The sequence below is a fragment of the Salmo trutta genome, chromosome 3 (assembly GCF_901001165.1).
Source record: "Salmo trutta chromosome 3, fSalTru1.1, whole genome shotgun sequence".
Classification (NCBI taxonomy): domain Eukaryota; kingdom Metazoa; phylum Chordata; class Actinopteri; order Salmoniformes; family Salmonidae; genus Salmo; species Salmo trutta.
The window spans coordinates 7731940-7757911 of NC_042959.1; the positions used below are offsets into that span (position 1 = coordinate 7731940).

The window sequence follows — 25972 nt, forward strand, 5'->3', positions numbered from 1 at the left end:
TCTGGGTTTTGACAGGCCTGAGTTGATTCGTCTTCTTCTTCGGTGGTGTTTACCGGCGGTTGGCATCCAAAGTTATGGTGCATTACCGCTACCTACTGTACTGGAGTGTGGGCCAGAGACAGGGAACTAAATCATACCGTTGCTCTTAAAAAATATAACAAAATATTTGAGACTATATCTAATAACGTTCTACTCAATATACTCATGAAACTAATTTCCTGTATCCCCTTCTCATCCTATGTCTTTCCGTCTGATACTGCCCACACTGTAGGATACATGCTTCCCATGAGGTGATTGCGCACACCTGTTCACCTGCAGTGAGCTGTGTGTCGGTTTATTGACCTGAGGGAGTTGTCCAAGTTCTGACGGACTCATTTACAATGGAGACTCCTCTCCGCTTGTCTAGTGTTCTTAATTACCGGACCTCTATTTTACTACTCTTCTTGATCGGCGGCTTTTCACTTGGATCGTCCCCGACCACGTCAAATCTAGCTGACGACTTTGGCGATTTTACTTTGTACCAACATGGCAATATCTTGTCACCCCTTCTGAAGGCGCTGACAGCACAGGGACTTCCATGGCAAGACACGACCCCAAGAATGAGACCTGATTCGAGATATGTTCGATACATGAAAAGACTGTACAGGATGTCTTCGAGACATGAGAGGAGTTTGGAAGGAAACAACCACCAGTACAACACAGTTCGACTTATAACCCCGCGGGGTGAGTGCCTGGAGCAAAGCACAGGTGGGCTCTGAGTTTTGGGTCAAACTTCATTTACATGGAAATACAATGGCGTGAGTGAGGTCTATTTTACATAGGGACACTAGTTTAAAACTGAGTGTACAAAATATTAGGAACACCTGCTCTTTCCATGACAAACTGACCAGATGAATCCAGGTGAAAGTTATTATCCCTTATTGATGTCACTTGTTAATTTCACATCAGTCAGTGTAGATGAAGGACAGAAGACTGGTTAAAGGATTTTTAAGCCTTGAGACAGTTGAGCCATGGATTGTGTATTTCATCAGGGCTGACTAGCGTTTTGGGGACCCTAGGCAAGGTTTGTGCATGTGCCCGGAAAGTTTTCTGCCATGTTTACTACAAGTTTAGATAGTTAAGCCAGCTAACTAACAATCTGAAAATTGTTAGCTGAGCAATTTGAGTGACTGACAAAATAAACGAAAAATTGCTGATTCACAACCAAGTTTCTAACTTGCATCTTGTTTATTCTACTATACTAACTCTCAACAGGAAGTTGAGACCCCACTGAGTAAATACATATTTTTTTTGGGGGGGGGGGGGGTCGATGCACCTAGCAGCCTGGGGTCCTAAGCGACTGCTTATGCCAGGAGCTGGGCCTGTGTGCCATTCAGAGGGTGAATGGGCAAGACAGAATAGTTAAGTTCCTTTGAACAGGGTATGGTAGTAGGTGCCAGGCACACCGGTTTGAATGTGTCAGGAACTGCAATACTGCTGGGTTTTTCACACTCAACATTTTCCTGTGTGTATCAAGAATGGTCCACCACCCAAAGGACATCCAGCCAACTTGACACAACTGTGTGACAGCATTGGAGTCTACATGGGCCAGCATTCCTGTGGAACACCTTGTAGAGTCCATGCCCTGATGAATTGAGGCTGTTCTCAGGGAGAAAGGGGGTGCAACTCAATATTATATTCCTAATGTTTTGTGAACTCAGTGTATTTGATGTAGCCTAGTTTTTAGGACTGAGCAAATAAACGTAAAGTGCTGACTTATTCTGACACATTTGGCCCCCCATGCATTAGCATCTGGGTCTGGTCTGCTTAGTTTATTGACTGTATATGAACCAGAAAAAATAAGCAAGTGAGCTGTCTCGCTTCCTCTTCAATCTCTGGTTCTTCTCATAGGCCTTCATTTCCGATGTTTCCTACAGAGTTCTTCATGCAAAACCTCTCCTACAATCTGGACCGTGTCAGAGCCAAGGAGCAGCTCCTGAAGTCTGTCCTGCTGTACTCCTTCGACCAAGAGCAGGCCACGTCCATGACTACCCAATGTTACCTAGATGTGAAAGAGCAGGATGCCCAGGATCAGTGTCTTCTCTGCCCCAGCACCCATCACTCCTTCAACTTCCTGTTCCACACGAACCGCAGGAGGAAGTGGGTTGAGGTGATTGTTGATTTAGTGCAATATAATTCAATGCAAACAACTATTTCTTTCCTTAGGGAAATTGTTTTAAGACTAAAAAGGGCTTTATTTGATCATTTAAAAGCACAATTCAACCACCTATGTGGATACACTGCATTTACAATCACAGAGGATGTTAAACCACAATAATGTTAACCTATTTTCATTGTGGCGCTCAAGGTGGACATCACGAAGTCCCTCCGACCTCTCATCCAGTCCCACAAGAAGGACATCCATTTGCTGATCAACCTGACGTGTGTGGAGGGCAGAGGCAGGGAGGCTAAGGCTGGAGGAGAGGAGAGGTGCGGTAGGGGCCCTGTCGAGCTCCACCTAAGGTCTCCGTCCTTGCTCCTGTACCTCAATGACACCAGCGAGCTGGCACACCAAAGATGGCTGCCCACCAGGTCACAAGGTCATCCGAGGTCAGCCAATGAGATCGACACCTTTGAGAGCCTGGCGGAGTTCAAACCGGAGCGAAGGCTCAGCCGGAGCAAGAGGAGGAGACTGAGGAGAGACTCTCCAGATCTATTGACGAACAACGCACGAGGCAGAACGAGCCAGAAGACCATCCTCCCGGACCTCCTCCCGACTTCTGACTTCCCTACGAGCGACTGTGCCTTGTACGACTTCAGAGTGAGCTTCAGTGAGCTCAAACTGAGCCATTGGATCATTTTCCCCCACAAGTACAACCCTAGGTACTGTAAAGGCACCTGTCCCAGGGCTGTGGGGTTCATCTACGGCTCCCCCAGACACACTTTCTTCCAGAACATGATCTACCACATACTGGACTCCTCTGTGCCACGGCCTTCGTGTGTTCCCTTGGAGTACATCCCCCTGAGTGTTTTAACCCTTGAAGGTGACTCCATTGCCTACAAGGAGTTAGATGAAATGATCGCTACGAGGTGCACATGCCGCTAAAGGCCCACCTCCAGGGTCAGGCTCAATTCCATTTGAACTTGGTGTAAAACTGAACAATCTCAACTGTTATTCCAATTGTTCTCAATGCTTTTCAATTTAAAAAAATTATCTCGCTCGGGCTGATCCTTCGCTCTGGAAATTGACTGAATTGAAATGGAATTGACCCCTACCTCACTGCCTGATGTTGTTTTACCAGCCTCAACACTGACTGTTAACCTACCTTCTGCATCAACTGCCGCTAGACTTATTCCATCCTCCTCAAGCTCTTGACTTTTTAGCAACTTTTTTTCACAATCGCCTATTGTAACATCCTGGTCTGGTGACTTCATATCAAGTCATCAGTGTCTTTGTCAAAACATCAGTGCATGGAGTTCCATTTTTATCTAGAACAGATGCATTTACTTGCCAAAAAAGTATTTTTATCTAAATAGAAAATATGGCATTGATTTCCTTTGTTTTCGTGTTTATGTGACGTGATAGGCAGGAATGTTGTGAAGATGTCTTATTCCTCCACTTTGTTTACATGTTTATGTGACGTGATAGGCAGGAATGTTGTGAAGATGTCTTACCCCTCCACTTTGTTTACATGTTTGTGTTTTTGCATTGCGTTGACACATGAGAACATGGATTGATTTTTAAGTTATTATTTTGTTAATTTATTTTGGGTGTTCTGCCATCTTTAGTCTCTTCTTTCACACTGGTAGATTTTAAGTACATCTGTTCTGGACAAAATATAAAAAAAAGTGGTCCTATATACTCGTATCCAACATTTTCAAGTTTCATTTTATTCCTGGGGATTGCAGACTGCTGTTTCGCGGACAACCTCTTTTCGTACGGTCCAGAATGTAAGTTATCTTTTATAGACAACTTGATTTTTGTGTGTATTTATTACCCTGGGTCATGAAATGACTGCATACCTAATATATTGACGAATTTAACTAAAATGCATGTCGTCTATTTATGCAAATGAAATGTACTGTACGGTCTTGTTCGGATATCTGATCATCACAAAAAAGAAAATGAATAATTAGCTAAATATTTTCTTGAAAAAAAAAATAAAGAGCATGCACAGATCCCTGATTTATTTATTCAATATAATTGTAAATGGTTGTTTGTTCTGACATAAATACACATGACTGCTGAGACACACACCATTCTGTAGCGTAAAGTTTGTGCGTCTGCAATCATGTCAGAATTTACTCCTGTACTAGATGGAGAGTTTACACACTGCTTGACAAAGATTTATCAGCTTGGTTTTCTACCTTTTTTGGGGATCAGAAGCGCCATGCCCACAGGGGCATGTGTCCCCTCAGATTGGTCTGACTGCACTTGAAGAAACTTTAAGTTCTTGGCATTTTCCAGATTGACTAACCTTCATGTCTTAAAGTAATGATGGACTGTTGTTTCTCTTTGCTCATTTGAGCGGTTCCTGCCATAGTATGGAATTGATCTTTTACCAAATAGAGCTATCTTCTGTATACCCCCCTACCTTGTCACAACACAACTGATTGGCTCAAACGCTTTAAGAAGAAAATAAATTCCACAAATTAACTTTTAACAAGGCACACCAGTTAATAGAAATGCATCCCAGGTGACTACCTCATGAAGCTAGTTGAGAGAATGCCTAAAGTGTGCAAAGCTGTCATCAAGGCAAAGGGTGGCTACTTTGAAAAATCTCAAATATAAAATATATTTTGATTTGTTTAACACTTTTTTGGTTACTACATGATTCCATATGTGTTATTTCATAGTTGTGATGTCTTCACTATTATTCTACAATGTAGAAAATAGTAAAAAAATAAAGAAAAACCTTTGAATGAGTAGGTGTTCTGAAACTTTTGACCGGTACTATAGATGATGAGCACCTTAGTCAGAAAATCCCAGGAGTGGTCAGTGCACGTCACCTGACCCGTATGGTAATTTAAAAAATACAATTATTTAACCAGGTAGGACAGTTGAGAACAAGCTCTCATTTACAACTGCGACCTGGCCAAGATAAAGCAAAGCAGTGTGACACAACATGGTTACACATGGAATAAACAAATGTACAGTCAATAACACAATAGAAGAAGAAAAAAAGAGTCTAATAACAGTATGTGAAATGGCGTGAGGAGGTAAGGCAATAAATAGGCCATAGTAGTGAAGTAATTACAGTTTAGCAAATTAACACTGGAGTGATAGATGAGCAGATGGTGATGTGCAAGTAGAAATACTGGTGCGCAAAAGAGTAGAAAAGTAAATAAAAACAATATGGGGATGAGGTAGGTGGATTGGGTGGGCTATTTACAGATGAGCTATGTACAGCTGCAGCGATCGGTTAGCTGCTCAGATAGCTGATGTTTAAAGTTAGTGAGGGAAATATAAGTCTCCAGCTTCAGGGATTTTTGCAATTCGTTCCAGTCATTGGCAGCAGAGAACTGGAAGGAAAGGCGGCCAAAGTAGGTGTTGGCTTTGGGGATGACCAGTGAGATATACCTGCTGGAGGAGAAAAGCCTGTCGATATTATGTGAAGCTTGGATATGTGAGGTATGCTGTGAGAGCATTTGTCCAAACCATTACAGTGTGGGAATTGTAAAGGATATGGTCACGTGTCAAATGTTTGCAAACAGGAGAAGTATGATACTGAAGAATCTGTCAATGAAAATTCTATGGACTTCCTTGAGTGCCCTGTTAGGGTAATGGAGGTCGAGGTGTCAAGGATCAGGGCTGCCAGCAGATCTCCTATGTGGAGGTGGTTAAGAGAGTCGAAGGGGCAAGAGCCAACAGTGTTGAAGATATGGCGGTGGATGCATTGCAACCAGTTGATAGTATTTTAAGTCAATCAGTGATCTGGATACACTCGTGATGAAAGTGGATTTTGTGGCATTTATAGCTTCAGTGATTAATTGTACAGCATAAGTGTCTAAGAAGTCAAAGAAGCTGGATATATCTGCAGCCGAGAAGTTTTGGGGGCTGCAAGACTTCACGGCAGAAGCACTACAAGGACTTTGTCGCTAGGAAATGTCCCGCCCTCACAGGAGGCTTCTGAGCCTGTGTTATGATCTGATTAAAATTAGTTATTTTTTTACAGAAAAGCAGGTTGATTTTATTTGGTCAATTTCTTTTTTTTTTGGTTGTTAGTATGATACTTTATTTTTACTCAAATGTTTTCCCATTTTTGGGATCCTTATTATCAACCCGCACAGTAGTTGGCGGAATGCACATATAATTGTTGCGAACGCCGTTATACCATAGAAGAAGAAGAAGAAGAACGGAAGTTACGTAAAGGTTTCCTTCTGCTGGACGTCATAAACAGCTATTAATCTGGGTCTTGAGAAGCAGTACGGTAAGAGATACTGAAAGTTCAAGGTTTTGTGGTTAATTTCACCATTTTAATAACCTGTATACGTGTCATATCAGTGGTATGTCTTGGGGATTTTACGAAGTAAGAGTGTCATGTCATTAGACGCATTTTAAATCTTGGCGTGAATGTCAAGCAAGGTCTTCACGTTAGCTAGGAAGGTTAGCTACTTGCTAGCTTGTTGCAGGTTGGTCCCGTTTGACCTCACTTTTGTGCAATCTATTTTTCTAGGTAGCTAGTTAGCTAGGTTGTATCGTCTTCATATTTTCTATTATCTGTCAGACACGAGTTTACGTGTTGTAATGTCACTGGCGAAATGACAGATAACATCAACACCAAACATTAGATGACAACTTTTTTTTATTAGCACTCCTTCAATCTTCTCGGTGTAACAGTTGGAATAATCGGACAATGCCAACACCATTTCTCATCATTGGATTGGGGTGAACTTTCAGAGCCATATCTCGCGTCAGCGCCGCTGTGTATTAATCTAAACAGAAAGCCTGTCTGACCCAGTGCAGCTGTAAGTAAGTGAAGGGTGGCAATATATTCTGACTATTATTGTGGAAGACTGGCTGGTTGTCATTTCTTAAGAGGAAGAAATGCACATTTGCCTGGCAACCCAAACTCCTTGCTCTGGGCCAAACGCTATGCCCACGGACATTAGTTTCTACTCCTCAATGAATCGGACTACCTCCCTGACGATTTTCTAGAACGCAAACAGTCGAACTGTTCTGATTTGTTCCAGAAACCGATGGATTGGGCCAGAACCAGAACACGTGGGTAAAACGGCTTCTTGAAAATTTGCCAGTTGACTTTAAAACTCTGATTGGTTAGCGAGGATCCAATCGTTGATGACTTTGTTTTTGTAAAACATCTCACTTTTTTTTAACTTCACCACAAACAAGGACTGACCCCATTTAGTCGATTGTTTGGTCAATAGGCGGTTGGTCGAATGAGTACTTTAGTTGAGCAGTAGCAAAAAATAAATAAATCATGGTATACAAGACACCTGTCCATTGTGGAGGCCGTGGGGATGGCATAGTCCATCAGTTTAAAACATGTGGTAATGAAATTGGATATGGTTATTACATAAGAACAATGGTGTAACACTAATAAAAATAATATTTTATAACAAATGTGCTTTCTCCCGTGTTGGATAGTGTTTGCTGTCCGTGGTTCTGAAACGCATCAGAGCGCTGTTGAATTGGTGCCTTTTCCCAGACCATGTTGCAATGTGCAAAGTTAACCAGCATATTTGTGTTGAGAACAGTGCAGGTAGCAGCAGAATGAGATGAGAACAGCCTTTGCCTTGTTGTCTAAGAAAAGTGAGGAGAGAGGAAACCCCAACTTAATTCTATAATCAACAACCTTAAAAAGACTGACTGTGTGACTGACTAGCACCTGTTCTCTCTCTCTCTCTCCCTGCTGCAGCGACCTCCACAGAACATCGGTGTTAATTTAAAAAAATGTACAGTGCCGCAATTCTGAGCGCAATTCCCAGCACGATCAAATCAATTGCTGATTGGACTCCCTCTAGTCATTTGTCTTAATTAATTAATCACGCTTAAAGCATCAGACAAGCTCAGTGCATATAGTTGATTTGATTAAAACACATAGGATGTGTCAATGTATGGAGAAATACACAGATTTTTTGGGGGGGACTAATCAATTGTTCCAAAGAATGTGACTTTTGGTGGACCAGTATTGTTAGTTGTGTGACGACTGCATTGCAACATCTAAACTACTGTACCTTTTTTCCTCATCGATACTCCTACCTTGTCATTTCAGATAGTCTCTCTAGACACCATGGGTCGCCACTTTGGAGATTTGGCCAAGATCAGGCATGTGATCACCTACAGTCTATCCCCCTTCGAGCAGAGGGCTTTCCCCAGCTACTTCTCTAAAGGAATCCCAAACGTCTGGAGACGATTCACATCATCCGTCTTCAAAGTTGCTCCCCGTAAGTAATCCCAGAGTTTGGATGTTGGTTTCTGTGAAGAACCAGGCAGGATATTGTTAGTTATCAAACATCTCCAAGCAAATTCTGGATTTATTTCTGCTGTAGTCTTGATAAGTACAAAAAAAATAATAAATGTATGCATTCACTACTGTAAGTTGCTCTGGATAAGAGCGTCTGCTAAATGTAATAAATATGGCCTCATAGCCCAATATTAGACCACTGATTCATTAATTAATAAGACGAGGTCTAAGGGCAGTCCATAGCGACAACGTGTGAGATGAGTCATGTTCCAATGACTACCTGGTAGCAGCATGTCCGGTGTCTCAAGCTACATCCATAATCAGTTCTCCGGTTGGAGAATCACCATTTGCATTGCTGGGCAATGAACAAGAAACTATTAAATCCAGTTTAGATGCCCCTCCCTCCCTCCCCAAATCAAAACCAAACATGGATTCCATGTTGTATTCTCACTTTGCATGCACACTGGTCTGTTTCACACCTGTTTGTCTTAATCAGCCTCACCATATGGGCACCATGCTGCCTCAGACAGGAAGTAGATGAAACGTGTTCACGCAAGCCAGAACAAAACATTGGCATCCATATTAGGTTTTGATTTGGGGAGGAGGAGGGGTAGCATCAACTGATTTAATAGTTTCTTGTTCACTGCCCGGTGACGCAAACCGTGATTCTCCAATCAGAATAGTTCTACTGATTTTATGGATGTGGCTTGGGACCTGGGACACGCTGGGAGCAGGTAGTCATTGTACCATGACTCATCTCACATGTTGTGACTGGAATAAACCTTATATTAATGAGAGGTGTGATATTGGCTGTGTCCCATGTAGGTAATACCAGATGTGGCTACTCAGGCTTCTACACACCTATTCAGCTACAACTAAGAATCTTCCCAGTGTGTAGTCTGTTCGCTGTAGTTGGATAGATGTGTAGAACGCTTTTAGACTACTTTTATGTTTCCTAAAGCAATGTCCATTGCGACTTAGTCTATGAGAGTGGTGCTCTGAGGCACACTGTAAAGACATCTTTTGATACAATTTCTGTCTGCCCATGTTAAAATCACTAACATAATCTTTGGATGTTTTTAAATGGCCTAACTCTACATGCATTGCTTCTTGTATCTTTCAGTGTATGCCTCCCAAGCCACATCCCTGTTTTCAGTCGCTAACCGGTCTTCTGTTCTTCTTTTCCAGCAATGATCTGCATGTACCTGACATACACCTGGGGCAACCATGTCCACTCAGAAGGAAAGAGGAAGGTTGCTGCCGACTACGAGAATGAAGAGTGAAACCTTCAATCTTGCTGCTCTCTCGGTCTATTCCTGTTTAAACCTTCACTGTATGTTTTGTCAATAAAGACAATATTTATCTGAATGTTTTTCCTATAAATTTGATACCACCTCACCTGGATATTTGGAATGAATGGTTTGCCATCTTTTGCGTGATGGGACACTGCAGAGAGATGTATAAATAAGAATGACCTGTCAATTGTCACTTAGTGTGAAGTTACAATGCAATATAACACAGCAATGAGGTTACTGGCCCAATGCAATTTTACACAGGCTAACAGGTCTGTATAAAATACAGTATCGTATACTGTCTATACGGTAGGTAGCCTAGTGGTTAAAGCGTTGGGCCAGTAACGGAAAGGTTGCTGGATTGAATCCCGAAATCTGTTCTTCTGGCCCTGAACAAGGCAGTTAACTCACTGTCCCCTGTTAGGCTGTCATTGTAAATAAGAGTTTGTTCTTAACTGACTTGCCATTTAAAAAAGTAGTGGGCAGTCAGCCTACAACACCATAAAAACCTTTCTAATAAGAGAATTGTAATATCAAGCAAGAAACAAAAGTTAAATGTCATAATGGTTCTAGACTACGATAACACCTTTCAAGAATGATCATTGAGTATTTCCTGAGTTAAATTTACCATAAAAATAATCAATTCAATACATATTGTACCTTTGAATAATTTGTCACAAAAGGTTCCAGAACGGTCCATAGAATTAATCCATATATGTGGACACCCATTCATATTAGTGGAGTTGGCTATTTCAGCCCGTTGCTGACAGGTGTATAAAGTCACGCGCACAGCCATGCAAACTATAGACAAACATTGACAGTAGAATGGCCTTACTGAAAGATGCTAGGAGAACACTACCTGCCCGAATGCATAGTGCCAACTGTAAAGTTTGGAGGAGGAATAATGGTCTGGGGCTGTTTTTCATGGTTCAGGCCCCTTAGTTTCAGGGAAGGGAAATCTTAACTATACAGCATACAATTACATTCTAGACGATTCTGTGCTTTCAGCTTTGTGGCAACAGTTTGGGGAAGGCCCTTTCCTGTTTCAGCATGACAATTCCCCAGTGCACAAAGTGAGGTCCTTACAGAATTGGTTTGTTGAGATTGATGTGCAAGAACTTGAATGTCTTTCACAGAGCCCTGACTTCAACCCCATCAAACACCTTTGGGATGAATTGGAACACCGACTGCGAGCCAGGCCTAATCGCCCAACATCAGTGCCCGACCTCACTAATGCTCTTGTGGCTGAATGGAAGCAAGTCACTGCCACAATGTTCCAACATCTAGTGGAAAGCCTTCCCAGAAGAGTGGAGGCTGTTATAGCAGCAAAGGGGGGGGGGACCAACTCCATATTAACGCCCATGATTTTGGAATGAGATGTTCGACGAGCAGGTGTCCACATACTTTTGGTCATGTAGTCTAGCATGAACATGCTGTTCCTGTGCTGGTCTCTGTAGACATCCGCGTTGCCTCCAACAATTTTCAAATGCTTCGGCCCTCGGGTCTGGTTTTCGAGACCTGTGCAATCATCATCATCATCATGGGACTTTTATACTGAAATCTATCATGTTGAGATGTAGAAGCTTGTTCGAAGGCATCAACAATTTGCCGGCAAGTAGCGCACTCAGTTGCATCTTCATGGAACTAGGGTGGGGATAATGAATTAAACCAGAACGTACATTGATACATTCCGTTTGCGGTCTGGTCTGTCATATTTAGGAATTAACTGTAAGCCTACTTTGTGCTTTTCCATAGTATTATCTGTTTATTAAGTAACATTTTGCGAAGATGTCTGTGGTAGGATTCGACGTCGGCTTCCTGAACTGCTATGTTGCGGTAGCCCGAGCCGGAGGAATAGAAACGGTAGCCAATGAATACAGCGATCGGTGTACACCGTAAGTTACATTTTATATTTGTGTGGTTTATATGATGTGAATTGTAATTTTCAACATGTTTGCCTCTAAAGTGATTGTGAAACTAGAGGGATTGGGACACATTTTGTGGCCTTGGCAGCAAGACAGACAAGCCAGCCGGCTAACATTAGCCTAGCCGAGCAGCGGTGCAACACAACACGTGAATGTTATTGCTACCTAGAGAGATCAACCCATAACTTGTTAAAACGAGCACTCGTTGTACTCTGTTAGCTATTTTACCAATTAAACGTTACGGCATTTGACTTGTGATACCTTAACTTCCATTCCCCGCGTAACATCTTGAGTGTTTTCCAAAACAATGGGGGGGTTCATTTTTGAATGAAGTATGAATGGACGCATGACTGGGAGGAGGCCTGCGATCTCTCCACAGCAATGGACTTGTTCATAGGAATCATCTGTTTGCTGCTCTGTATTTCTAGCCAGCTAATAAAACGCATTTAGATGGGCAATTTAATACTACTGTGTTATCTTAGCTAGCGCTGTTATCATATTATGGAAAGCCCTGTGAAAACTGCCAAGCATTTCACTGATGTGTGTCGTTCTCTCAGAGCATGTGTGTCATTTGGACCACGGAATCGATCTATTGGTGCAGCTGCAAAAAGCCAGGTATGTTTTAATAGGGGACGCCCTCTACTTAATTAATTATTTAACTGGTGACACATTGAGGCTATGCATGTTCTATGGGTTTCTGCTTATGCATAGAAATAGGGATTTCATAACCAGGCCAATATTTGATTACCTGATGGAACTATTAAAAACAGAAGAGAATCATTATGCATTCACGTTCTCAAAGAACCCCAAATAAAACCATGGGGTCAATTTTGCCAGTCTTTTATATCTAAAGTATTTGATCGGGGATTTAAGCTATTATTCCATAATTATTATTCCATAATTTCTGATTTCTCCTGCTTCATTAGGTATCACATCATTAAGTTACTTTTTAATGTGAGATAATTATTTATTTTGCGTAATGCAGCATCATAATGCAGCATCATTTCCCTGCTAATCCCAAATCAGGTCGTCACAAACTGCAAGAACACAGTCCAAGGATTCAAGAGATTTCATGGCCGGGCGTTTTCTGATCCGTACATCCAGCGTTTGAAATCCAGCCTGGTTTACGACTTAGCGCAGATGCCTTCGGGCACCACTGGCATCAAGGTAAGGAGAGATAACAGTGACGATTAGTTCTCCTTAAAAAGGTGGGGAATACATGAGTAGAACTAATGGAGAGATGAGTGCCAGATAGATTACTCATCATCCTTGTCTAATCTGTAATCAATATAGATATTGGTTGTCTATCCGTCTGTCTTTGCCGTATAATATTTCCATGTGTTATTCTGTATTCTACTCTACCTGTGCGAACCCCAAAAGCAATCATTTACAATGACAACTGGTGTCTGTGTCCTTTAGGTGATGTACATGGAGGAGGAGAAGGTGTTCAGCATTGAGCAGGTCACTGCTATGCTTCTGACCAAGATGAAAGAGACAGCTGAGCATGCACTGAAGAAACCCGTGGCTGACTGCGTTGTCTCTGTGAGTATCAATCTGCAGCGTGCACTGGGCGCTACACTTTACTAGAAGGACCAGGAATTTGGTCACATGTTAAACTGAGTTTGGACAGTTAGACTAAAAGACCGGATATGGATGGAGTTTCTAGGCCTGCTGGCTAATGACAGCCTGTATCATCTTCCCCAGGTCCCCTGCTACTACACGGACGCCGAGAGGAGATCAGTGGTGGACGCAGCACAGATCGCTGGACTCAACTGTCTGAGGCTCATGAATGAGACAACTGCAGGTATAGAGAGAGCTGTGTTGACCCCTAACAGAGTTACTGTAGCTATTTAACTCACCCACACAGTATTATTTGATATTAAGGTGATTTGCTCTTTCATAATAAAGAATGATTAAACATGTCTTCCATTCAGTGGCGTTGGCATATGGAATCTACAAGCAGGACCTCCCTGCTCCAGAGGAGAAGCCCAGGATTGTGGTGTTTGTAGACATTGGACACTCTGGATACCAGACCTCTGTCTGTGCCTTCAACAAGGGCAAGCTGAAGGTAGGAGACAGAGGAGGCTATGGGGGTCATGCTGATTCTACAAAATAACAGTTTTTACTGAAACCAAAATGTCCACAAAGAATTTACAGATAACTTCAATAACCTTTTGGCTATTAAACAAAACAAGTGCTCTAGTGCCTAGAGTTGTTCTGGCCAGGTCACATGGGCTCAGGAAAAACTCCCGGCCCTAATAATTAGTTTTTGCTCATATTCATGTTTTTTTAATACCATTTTCTTTTTCCTCAGGTTCTTGCGACGGCCTGCGACCCGGAGCTGGGCGGGAAGGACTTTGACGAGATGCTGGTGAGACACTTCTGTGAGGAGTTTGGGAAGAAGTACAAGCTGGACGTGAAGACCAAGCCCAGGGCTCTGGTCAGGCTCTACCAGGAGTGTGAGAAACTCAAGAAGCTGATGAGCGCTAACTCCTCAGACCTGCCTCTCAACATCGAGTGCTTTATGAATGACATTGACGTCTCTGGAAAACTCAACAGGTATAGTGTTTTGTAGTCTATGAGATCGTTATCTCAACTGAACACCTCAGAATGCATGGCTGTGGTCCTTGATATAAACAGGTCTTACATGATCTATAAGATGAGTCATTATTTTGGTCTGTGATGCAATGACCACATGACGAAGTTATGCTGAACAAAAATATAAATGTAACATGAAACAATTTCAAAGAGTTTACTGACTTACAGTTCATAAGGAAATCAGTGAATTGAAATAAATTCATTAGGCCCTAATCAATGCATTTCACATATCTGGGAATACAGATATGCGTCTGTTGGTCACAGATACCTTAAAAGAAATGGGTCTCGGGATCTCGTCACGGTATTTTTGTGCATGCAAATTGCTATCGATAAAATACAATTGTGTTCATTGTCCATAGCTTATGCCTGCCCATACCATAACACCACCGCCACCATGGGGCCCATACCATAACCCCACCGCCACCATGGGGCCATACCATAACCCCACCGCCACCATGGGAAACTGTTCACAACGTTAACATCAGCAAACCACTCGCCCACACAACGTCATACACACGGTCTACGGTTGAGAGGCAGGTTGGACGTACTGCCAAATTCTCTAAAACCACGTTGGAGGCAGCTTATGGTGGAGATATGAACATTCAATTCTCTGGCAACAGCTCTGGTGGACATTCCTGCAGTCGGCATGCCAATTGCACACTCAATCAAAACTTGAGACATCTGTGGTGTTGTGTTGTGTGACAAAACTGCACATTTTAGATTGGCCTTTTATTATCCCCAGCACAAGGTGCACCTGTGTAATGATCATGCTCTTTAATCAGCTTCTTGATATTTCGTCAGGTGGATGGATTATCTTGGCAAAGTATAAATGCTCACTAACAGGGATGTAAACCAATTTGTGCACAACATTTGAGAGAAATAAGCTTTTTGTGCGTATGGACAAATTCATGGATCTTTTACACTTGTTGTGTTTTATTTTGTTCAGTGTAGTTATTATATTGTAAGTATAGTGACACCTTAGAACGCATGGTGGTCCTTGAAATCTGGTAGTTTTATCAGAGAAATTGCATGTTGATGATGCGTACATATGTAGCATCTTATTTGACCAGTTTCTCACAGCAGGAAAATAATCTTGCAGCAACATTTGTAATTAATTGACAATTTTACAGGGATTGATAGATTTTTATTTAGGGGAAATCAAGTGTGACATTTTTAGGTGGAAATTACAAACTCTTTAGGAGCCTTTTTAAACCTTTAATACACTACACATTTGCATTTCCTGCTCCGCAAGAAGTTGCAACAACAGGGTGATCAAATTTTAAGGTCCTACATCTGCATCTGTATTTTCTCTAGGGTTCAGTTTGAGGAGATGTGTGCTGACGTTCTGGGCAGAGTGGAGGCACCACTACACAACCTGATGGAGCAAGCCAGTGAGTATCGTAGGTTTGCATATAGCATAACATTGAGCATCATCTGTGTAGGCATTTAGTATTGTCTTTATAGTTTTGTATTATGTCAGTGACTGTCAGTTCTGATTGGTGCCTTCCTGGTTCCTGTCCAATCAGAACTGAAGAAGGAGGACATCTATGCGGTGGAAATAGTGGGCGGGGCATCCCGTATCCCGTCTGTCAAAGAGAGGATTGGCAGATTCTTTGGGAAGGAGCTGAGCACCACCCTGAATGCTGATGAGGCCGTGGCCAGAGGATGTGCCCTGCAGGTCTGATGATCTCTCTGTTTCCCCCCTCCTGACCTTAAAATGACCTTTTGGACATCCAGGATTTGCTTGCTCAGCAAATTAGAAAAGGAACGTTAGCCTCCAAACGCTTCTGCTACTATACTATGTAGTAATGATCGGGATTCCAACGTTTATAGATATAATTCTTAGCAGTAGGACCTAATTCATTGTTGATTTCTACTGGAGTATGGTGATGGAATAATGGTTTGCCTCCCTGCTAAGAATATCCCCTGTCTGCCTCCTCAGTGTGCAATCCTGTCCCCTGCTTTCAAAGTGCGTGAGTTCTCCATCACAGACGCAGTTGCTTACCCAATCTCTCTGAAATGGAACTCTGCTGCAGAGGAAGGCTTGAGGTAAACTACAATATATATCTGGATTTATTATCACCTTGATTTTATAGATTTTTTTGTTGTTGTCCGTTGTAGTTATTTTTGTGCTAATAAACTAGACTGTTATGCGTGTTGTTCATTGTAGCGATTGCGAGGTATTCCCAAAGAACCATGCTGCACCCTTCTCCAAAGTGTTGACTTTCTACCGGAGGGAGCCTTTCTCTCTGGAAGCGTACTACAACACCCCCAGAGAGCTGCCGTACCCCGATCCCACCATAGGTATGGACACGGCGTTGACTCCACAATGAACCGTTTCTGTCTGCCAACAGTATCTTCTGTAGAAACATAGTCAGTCATGCATCCTAGCAGCAGTGGCCTGTTGACTACAGTTTGCAATATGAAGCGTAACATTGACTTGCTCATTGATTTTTGTATACATTTTTGTTGTTGTTTATAACTGTTTTTGTCAAGTGTCTGTAATGTAAGTTTCCCCCTAAGGGGACAATAAATTATAGCCCAGTTTGTCATCAGTATTTCCTGTGAAATGTACCGACTATGTGCCATTACCACCTTATTTCCTGTGTCCTCTCCTATAGGTCAGTTTGTGATTCAGAAGGTGGTTCCCCAGGCGTCTGGGGAGAGCTCTAAGGTCAAGGTGAAGGTGAGGGTCAACATCCACGGCATCTTCAGCGTCTCCTCAGCCTCGCTGGTGGAGGTCCAGAAGACCGAGGAAGGAGAGGAGCCCATGGACACAGAACAGCAGGCAACACCGGAGGAAGAGGTCATTATTAACAACCATATTCATTCACATTTTGTATTTTTTTTTAACCAAAGTGTCTTATTCAGCATTCACTACACAGACAATTAAATGAACTTTCCAAACCAGAGTCCAATGAAAGGTAGGCCTACAAATGCGCTATTAAACCATACAACCTGAGGAAGAGGGGCTTCAGTTAGGTACACTACTATATTTTGATGGCATTGCTATCTGGAAGTCTGTCTGTCCTATCATTGGGCAGAGATGTGGTGTTAATGAAGTGACCTGCGCTCTCTGCAGGGCAACATGCAGACTGACCAGGATGAGACAAAGGCCCAAGGAGATGGACAGAAAGAGACAGAAGAGGAGGAGGAGAAGACGGCACCAGAGAATGAGGAGATGGAGGTAATATTGAATATGACACATTTGACATCTATGATCGTAACGTTTATGGTGGCATTCTGCACTTTCTGTCCTGGAGGACTGCAGTTTGTACTGACTTAGACAAAAGCAAGTAGCCTGGTCCCAGATCAGTTTGTGTTGTCTTGTCAATGACAAGCTGATCAGACAGAACAAACCCATCTCAGAGCAGGCTGAAAAACACTCACCAGGAGTGAAGAGCACTACTTTCTGGGTATTTAGTCTTAATGATGCTGTTTCCCTCTCGTCTCTCCCCAGACCTCTCCAGAGGAGAGTAAGACAGAGAAGAAGTCGGACCAGCCTCCCCAGGTCAAGAAGCCCAAAGTTAAGACAAAAGTCTTGGAGCTTCCCATTGAGAACAGCCCTCAGTGGGAGCTGGCCATCGACATGCTCAACCTCTTTGTAGAAAATGAGGTAATTCAATCTGACATCTCTGGAATGTTTTTTTTGTTCAGCTGTTGTGTTTCTTCCTACTGCTATCCTCTCTATCTTTGGTTTCTGTCTGTCTGTTCTGTATTGCATTCATCTGGCTGTTTCTATATACTTGTATTTTATATCTTTCTCTGTTTTGAGTCGTGCTTAAAGAGTGTTCTGTGGTAACTTGAAGTGGTTGTTTGTCTGTTTCCACAGGGGAATATGATCATGCAGGACAAGCTGGAGAAGGAGAGAAACGACGCTAAGAATTACGTGGAGGAGTATGTGTACGACATGAGGGACAAACTACACGGCAGGCTGGAGAAATTCGTCAGTGAAGCTGTGAGCGCTGTGGCTTTTTCTGTCACTTTCTGTGGTACTTTCAATTCTGTCTGACATTAGCTGCCCATGAAACACCCAACAGGTTTCTTAAAGGGATACTTTGGGATTTTGTCAATGAAGCCCTGTAACTACTTCCCTACAGTCAAATGAACTCATGGAAGTAGATAAATGGCTTCTTTGCCAAAATCCTGAAGTATCCCATTAGCAACAAGATAGACAGTATTATAAAGTCCTTTATATCAGAATTGTATTCTCTGTAATATGTTTAAAAGTCATCCATTGCTTACTGTATGTTAATGACAGTATGTTGAATTTGATTGTTGTAGGATGGTATACCCTGTCCTTAACTGAATGTTAATGCCTGTGTTTTGACTGTGGTGTAGGATGGGATACCCTGTCCTTAACTGAATGTTAATGCCTGTGTTTTGACTGTGGTGTAGGATGGGATACCCTGTCCTTAACTGAATGTTAATGCCTGTGTTTTGACTGTGGTGTAGGATGGGATACCCTGTCCTTAACTGAATGTTAATGCCTGTGTTTTGACTGTGGTGTAGGATGGGATACCCTGTCCTTAACTGAATGTTAATGCCTGTGTTTTGGCTGTGGTGTAGGATGGGATACCCTGTCCTTAACTGAATGTTAATGCCTGTGTTTTGACTGTGGTGTAGGATGGGATACCCTGTCTTTAACGGAATGTTAATGCCTGTGTTTTGACTGTGGTGTAGGATGGGATACCCTGTCCTTAACTGAATGTTAATGCCTGTGTTTTGACTGTGGTGTAGGATGGGATACCCTGTCCTTAACTGAATGTTAATGCCTGTGTTTTGGCTGTGGTGTAGGATGGGATACCCTGTCCTTAACTGAATGTTAATGCCTGTGTTTTGACTGTGGTGTAGGATGGGATACCCTGTCTTTAACGGAATGTTAATGCCTGTGTTTTGACTGTGGTGTAGGATGGGATACCCTGTCCTTAACTGAATGTTAATGCCTGTGTTTTGGCTGTGGTGTAGGATGGGATACCCTGTCTTTAACTGAATGTTAATGCCTTTGTTTTGGCTGTGTTTTGACTGGTGTAGGATCGGGATATCCTGTCATTACAACTGGAGGACACAGAGAACTGGCTGTATGAAGACGGAGAGGACCAACCTAAACAACAGTACATCGACAAACTGGCTGAGCTGAAGGTAAAGCTTAGTGTTATACACTGTCACTATGGTACAGTTTCCCAGACCCTAATAGGTCCCAGGTAATGCTTTCAGTTTTATGCATTGTTTGAAGCTCAGTGTTAAATTAAAATCTCCCTACCATCATATCTAAGCCAGTATGACACCGACGTCGATGATAAATCAACTTGATTGGAGGTACACAACACACTCCCTTGCCTCTCGCCATAAGCCATCCGGCCGTTACCAAGAACCACATACCGGATTTTTTGCAGGGTCATTAGCAATTGAGTTTTCAGAGTATTTTCTGCGCCTACCTAGCTCAAATCCTAGACATCGGATGAAAACGGGCGACAGGTGGTTAGAGTGTTGGACTAGTATCCGGAAGGTTGCAAGATCGAATCCCCGAGCTGACAAGGTAAAAATCTGTCATTCTGCCCCTGAACAAGGCAGTTAGCCCACTGTTCCTAGGCCGTCATTGAAAATAAGAATTTGTTGTTAACTGACTTGCCTCGTTAAAAAAAACAGACTATAGCGTCCGTAAAGTGACCATTGGACTTAATGGTGCAACAGTTTATTACATAATGTATCTCTCTCACGTGAACATTTCCGTCCATTAATAACCAACGATGTGCTACCTTTTTTTGTAGCATTTCTGACAATGCTAACATTTTCTATCTAACGGGTTGAGCAACTCTGTTGCTCAGCAACAACACAGCTGTTGCTGCCTGCAACAGGCTGCCAGTCATAAGAAGTGGCTAAGAACAAAACTAGGCTACTGTAGATAGCTAGTTATATGGTGGTATTCAAGCTGAGGTTAATTAATAAATGCTAGGCAGCTAGCTAACGTTACCTAGTCTGTTTTTAGAATGTTTGAATGCTAAGCAACCGGCAAACACATTGTTTGAAGTGCAATAGACCAACATAGCTACTGTAGTAGGTCAAATCTGTGTGCTGGAAAACCTTGGTAGAGCATGGGTGGAGTAGGCATTGTGGTGCTCATGTGAAATTTCCTTTTTCGGCTTCAGACCAATGCCTAGTTCTCACACAAAATGTTAGTTTTTAGTTTTTAATTGTCATTATGAGTTAAAGTCCTGCCAGGTCAATTGTGTGTTCTGCAAATTTCTTTTACATTTTAACAATCAGATGAAAGTAGCATCACCAAAGTTTGAAAAAGGAGTTTAATTGCTATGAAAATGACTAGTTTCCTCCTCATTCTAGTTCAAATGTGTTGGATTATCTAGTGTTTCTGATGTGTTGTCTGCTGTCTCCAGAAACTGGGCCAGCCTATCCAGGAGAGGTACATGGAGTCTGAGGAAAGACCCAGAGCCTTCGATGACATGGGGAAACAGATCCAGATGTACATGAAGGTCGTTGAAGCTTATAAAACCAAGGTACCGCTGCCCTTATAAACCCAAGGTACCGCTGCCCTTATAAACCCAAGGTACCGCTGGAGCTTATAAACCCAAGGTACCGCTGCCCCAGAGGTATAGAAGTAATGATACATTGGACTCATAATGCTCCACAGAAATACAACAATCATTCTAAACCATTGTAAATATCAGAAGTTGACAATGGTTGCATTTCAGGAATTACCAAATGTGTATTGTATTATGCTACTAAATGGACGTAATATACATTATTATTTTGGGGCGGCAGGTAGCCTAGTGGTTAGAGCGTTGGGCCAGTAACCGAAAAGTTGCTAGATCGAATCCCCGAGCTGACAAGGTATAAAATCTGTCGTTCTGCCCCTGAACAAGGCAGTTAACCCACTGTTCCTAGGCCGTCATTGTAAAATAAGAATTTGTTCTTAACTGACTTGCCTAGTTAAATAAATGTAAAAAAAATATTATTACTACACAGTTTGCTACAATGGACTACATCTTTATTATTTGTGTACCCCAGGAGGAGCAAGTATGACTGTAGTAGATATGTAGTATAGTACTGTCATTAATACTAGAATACACCATTTGTCTTACGTCACATGGCGTCCCTCACTGCAGGCAGGATCGACTAGCTATCTGATGTAAGACAATGAGAATACACAAGAACAGTTCTGTTAAAATGCAGTCCAGTTCACCAACCTCATCCTATTGTTACTTCCTACCAGATATCTTCATATTCCAGGGTAACAGGTTTTACATATTCACAGCAATTCTAAACCAGATATCAGAAGCCGTATATGCAGTATGTAACTGCATTTCAGAACCAACCAAATATGTCTTTAATATGTATTCTACAAAAGACTACGTATCTATTCTTTGCTTGGGGTTTGAATTCACTACGTCTTTGGTTTCAGGAGGCCGATATCAGAAGTTGTATTTCAGGATGTGTCTTATGTATTATGTACAGTGCATTTAAAAAGTATTCAGACACTTTGACTTTTTCCACATTTTATGTTACAGCCTTATTCTAAAATGGATTCAATAAATAAAAATCCTCATTAATCTACAAACAATACCCCATAATGACAAAGCAAAAACGGATTTAAAAAAAAATTTTTGCAAATGTATTAAAAATAAAAAAACATACGTTTTCAGACCCTTTGCTATGAGACTCGAAATTGAGCTCAGGTGCATCCTGTTTCCATTGATCATCCTTGATGTTTCTACAACAATTGGAGTCCACCTGTGGTAAATTCAATTGATTGGACATGATTTGGAAAGGCACACACCTGTCTTTATAAGGTCCCACAGTTGTCAGAGCAAAAACCAAGCCATGAGGTGGAAGGAATTGTCCTTAGAGCTCTGAGACAGGATTGTATCGAGGCACATTTGGGGAAGAGTACCAAAAAACGTCTGCAGCTTTGAAGGTCCCCAAGAACACAGTGGCCTCCGTCATTCTTAAATGGAAGAAGTTTGGAACCACCAAGACTCTTCCTAGAGCTGGCCGCCCGGGCGAACTGAGCAATCAGGGGAAAAGGGCCTTGGTCAGGGAGGTGACCAAGAACCAGATGGTCACCCGAACAGAGCTATAGAGTTCCTCTGTGGTGATGGTTGTCCTTCTGGAAGGTTCTCCAATCTCTGCCGCACTCCACCAATCAGGCCTTTATGGTAGAGTGGCCAGACTGAAGCCACTCCTCAGTAAAAGGCACATAACAGCCTGCTTGGAGTTTACCAAAAGGTACCTAAAGACTCTCAGACCATGAGAAACAAGATTCTCTGGTCTGATGAAACCAAGATTGAACTCTTTGGTCTGGAGGAAACCTGGCACCATCCCTACGGTGAAGCATGGTGGTGGCAGTATGCTGTGGGGATGTTTTTCAGCGGCAGGGACCGGGAGACTAGTCAGGATCGACGGAAAGATGATCGGAGCAAAGTACAGAGAGATCCTTGATGAGTACCTGCTCCAGAGCACTCAGGACCTCAGACTGGGGAGAAGGTTCACCCTCCAACAGGACCACAACCCTAAGCACACAGCCAAGACAATGCAGGAGTGGCTTCGGAACAATTCTCTGAATGTCCTTGAGTGGCCCAGACAGAGCCCGGATTGGAACACAATCGAACATCTCTGGAGAGACCTGAAAATAGCTGTGCAGCGACGCTCCCCATCCAACCTGACAGAGCTTGAGAGGATCTGCAGAGAAAATGGGAGAAACTCCCCAAATACAGGTGTGCCAAACTTGTAGCGTCATACCCAAGACTCGAGGCTGTAATCGCTGCTAAAGGTGCTTCAATAAAGTACTGAGTAAAAGGTCTAAGTACTTATGTAAATGTAATTTGCGTATTTTATTTTTTTTATTTATACATTTGCAAAAATGTCTTCATTTTTGTTATTTGTTATTTTGTTATTTTGCTTTGTTATTATGGGATATTGTGTGTAAATTGATGAGGGAAAAACAATTTAATCCATTTTAGAATAAGGCTGTAACATAACAAAATGTGGAAGAAGTCAAATGGTCTGAATACTTTCCAAATGCACTGTATATTAGACTGTTTCTTTGCTTGTCGTTCCATCCCCCAGGAGGAGCAGTATGACCATCTGGACCAGGAAGAGATCAACAAGGTGGATAAGATGGTGAATGAAGCCATGATCTGGCTGAACAGCAAGATGAACCAGCAGAGTAAACTGAGCTTGACTGTGGAGCCTGCTGTTAGAGTCAGAGAGATACAGGACAAGACTAAGGTGGGACTAACTAACTACTGTACTGCTAAGTAACTACTGTACTGCTAAGTAACTACTGTACTGCTAACTAACTACTGTACTGCTAACTAACTACTGTACTGCTGACTAACTAACTACTGTACTGCTGACTAACTACTGTACTGCTGACTAACTAACTACTGTACTGCTGACTAACTAACTACTGTACTGATGATTAACTAACTACTGTACTGATGACTAACTAACTACTGTACTGATGACTAACTAACTACTGTACTGATGACTAACTAACTACTGTACTGATGACTAACTAACTACTGTACTGATGACTAACTAACTACTGTACTGTTGACTAACTACTGTACTGCTGACTAACTAACTACTGTACTGCTGACTAACTAACTACTGTACTGCTGACTAGCTAACTACTGTACTGCTAACTACTGTGCTGACTAACTACTGTACTGCTGACTAACTAACTACTGTACTGCTGACTAACTAACTACAGTACTGCTAACAATTCCTTTACCGCTGGCTAACTGCAGTACCGCTGGCTAACTGCAGTACCGCTGGCTAACTGCAGTACCGCTGGCTAACTGCAGTACCGCTGGCTAACTGCAGTACCGCTGGCTAACTGCTAATACTGTTAGTCAGAGAGATACAGGTTAGAATAGATACAGTACTAACTATTAGAGATACAGGTTAGAATAGATACAGTACTAACTGTTAGATGTTTTTTGATATTCTAACAAAAATATCAACTTTTGCTTATGAATTCAACATTGGTGTGTTTTGAAGTCCTTATGTAGGGATCCTTCTAGTGAAGTGTTACCCAACCTTGCAACCAAGCTACAATATACTGTCTATTGCCTTTTGATCATGAATATCATTCTACTACTGTAATAATGCATGCCAGCATTCTGCTTATCCAACTTAACACTGCTTGCACAGTTAGTCATTTTCACTCTTCCCACTATTTCCTGTCAATAGGAGCTGTACTCTTCCTGTAACCCCATCGTGACCAAGCCCAAGCCCAAGGTGGAGCTGCCTAAAGACAACAAGGCAGGGGAGCAGAATGGACCAGTCAACGGCCAGGAGAAAGCCCCAGCCGAGGGCACCGAGAAGGGGACCGGCGACAGCACAGGCAACCCCCCCTCCACGGAACCTAGACCTGACATGGACCTTGACTAAGCATACACAGACGGCAACCAGTGTCTCATCTCCCAGGGGCTGTGTGTTCATCTGAAAAGTGTCTCCTTCCATGTTTCCTTGTCGCCTTCCCCTTTCAGACCTGATAGGACTGGATAGATGAGTTCAACTAAAGCATTATGGGGGGAAAAAAACAAACTCTACCTGAATGGTCTACCAAAAGGCATGCTGGATATATTAACTACAGTACTGTAGCACATTGCTCATGCCTTATCTATCTTGTCAGATCTGTTGAGATAGGAAAGGAATCAACCTAGGCAGCAAGGGAAGGAGACAAGGTGATGGGATTGAGACACAGCCCAGAGCTACTAATGGAGTGTCAACTATTTTGGCTTTGTCTGAAATGGCTCCCTATTTACTATATAGTGCACTACGTTTGACCAGTACCCATATGGCCCTGGTCAAAAGTAGTGCACTAAATAGGGAATAGGGGGCCATTTGGCCCTGGTCAAAAGTAGTGCACTGTATAGGGAATAGGGTGCCATTTCAGATGTTGCCGTTCACTCCACATGTCAATGCAGGCGGCATACTGTAATTTCGGCACATTTACCCCTAGTACCTGATGAAGATGATGGTGTATTTCTGCTGCCAATAGCATGCCCATTCTTTTACTGCTGATATAAAATGTAAAAAAGCCAACTGCAATAAGCCTGTTATGATGAGCGCTGTATGATGGTATTTCTGTTGTGTGCTCTCGAACTGTTCCGGGTCATTGTCGCAATTTGGTTTTAATAAAGTTATTGAAAATTGCTTCCCGTAGCCCTTATTTGAGCATTTTAGAGGAATGCAGTTTCGTTCAGGCTATATTTTGATAAGTCCAAAGGCCGGTAGATGGCGATGCTGAAGACTCAATATCGCCATCTACCGGCCTGGGCTCTATTTGGACGATGTATGGATATCTAGAGAAAAGTTTTGTTTTTCTCCCCCTGATTTCTTAAATGCAATAAAAAAGGTCTCACTCATCTGTCAAATAACGAATGCAGTATAATACGCTACTTTAAATATAAGTAACTTTACTATTATATCTAAGACCTGCTCCGGCTACCACCCAGTTACTCAACCCTGCACCTTACGGGATGCTGTCCTGTATACTTTAATAAACATACTGCTTTACTCGTTCCATGTTTACACGGTATTTTAGTCTATGACACTCCGACGTTGCTCGTCCTAATATTTATATATTAATTCCATCATTTAACTGTTTGATGTGTGTATTGTTGGAGCTAGGAACGCAAGCGTTTCCCTACACCCGAAATAGCATCTGCTAAATATGTGTGCGACCAATAGAATTGAATTTGAAAGGAAGGTTTGCCTC

General features: G+C 42.3%; 3 protein-coding genes across 6 annotated transcripts; all 3 read left to right on the plus strand.

Moving 5' to 3' along the window:
* The first annotated feature begins 380 nt into the window (after positions 1-380).
* Positions 381-3689, plus strand: LOC115167437 (growth/differentiation factor 9-like). 2 transcript variants are annotated; one of them, XM_029721854.1, is made up of 3 exons: positions 381-747; positions 1917-2149; positions 2348-3689. In XM_029721854.1, the coding sequence occupies exons 1-3, from the start codon at positions 381-383 to the stop codon at positions 3083-3085; spliced, it is 1338 nt and encodes a 445-aa protein (XP_029577714.1). In that variant the 3' UTR covers positions 3086-3689. The 2 variants fall into 2 exon arrangements, with proteins under 2 accessions (XP_029577714.1, XP_029577722.1); XM_029721862.1 differs by having other exon boundaries at positions 500-723.
* A 2624-nt stretch (positions 3690-6313) lies between these two features.
* Positions 6314-9806, plus strand: LOC115167462 (cytochrome b-c1 complex subunit 8). The gene is made up of 3 exons (XM_029721889.1): positions 6314-6410; positions 8217-8388; positions 9597-9806. The coding sequence occupies exons 2-3, from the start codon at positions 8235-8237 to the stop codon at positions 9689-9691; spliced, it is 249 nt and encodes an 82-aa protein (XP_029577749.1). The 5' UTR covers positions 6314-6410; positions 8217-8234; the 3' UTR covers positions 9692-9806.
* A 1491-nt stretch (positions 9807-11297) lies between these two features.
* On the plus strand, positions 11298-25407 carry LOC115167468 (heat shock 70 kDa protein 4). Of its 3 annotated transcripts, none has more exons than XM_029721899.1 (19): positions 11298-11595; positions 12183-12240; positions 12652-12792; positions 13045-13167; positions 13330-13429; positions 13560-13693; positions 13940-14184; positions 15538-15623; positions 15750-15901; positions 16166-16272; positions 16394-16527; positions 16845-17029; positions 17306-17410; positions 17684-17839; positions 18056-18181; positions 19258-19365; positions 20619-20738; positions 23308-23469; positions 24439-25407. In XM_029721899.1, exons 1-19 carry the CDS (start codon positions 11489-11491, stop codon positions 24637-24639), a joined length of 2550 nt encoding a protein of 849 aa, XP_029577759.1. In that variant the 5' UTR covers positions 11298-11488; the 3' UTR covers positions 24640-25407. The 3 variants fall into 3 exon arrangements, with proteins under 3 accessions (XP_029577759.1, XP_029577778.1, XP_029577769.1); XM_029721918.1 differs by having other exon boundaries at positions 17318-17410; XM_029721909.1 differs by having other exon boundaries at positions 15538-15614.
* The last annotated feature ends 565 nt before the right edge of the window (positions 25408-25972 follow it).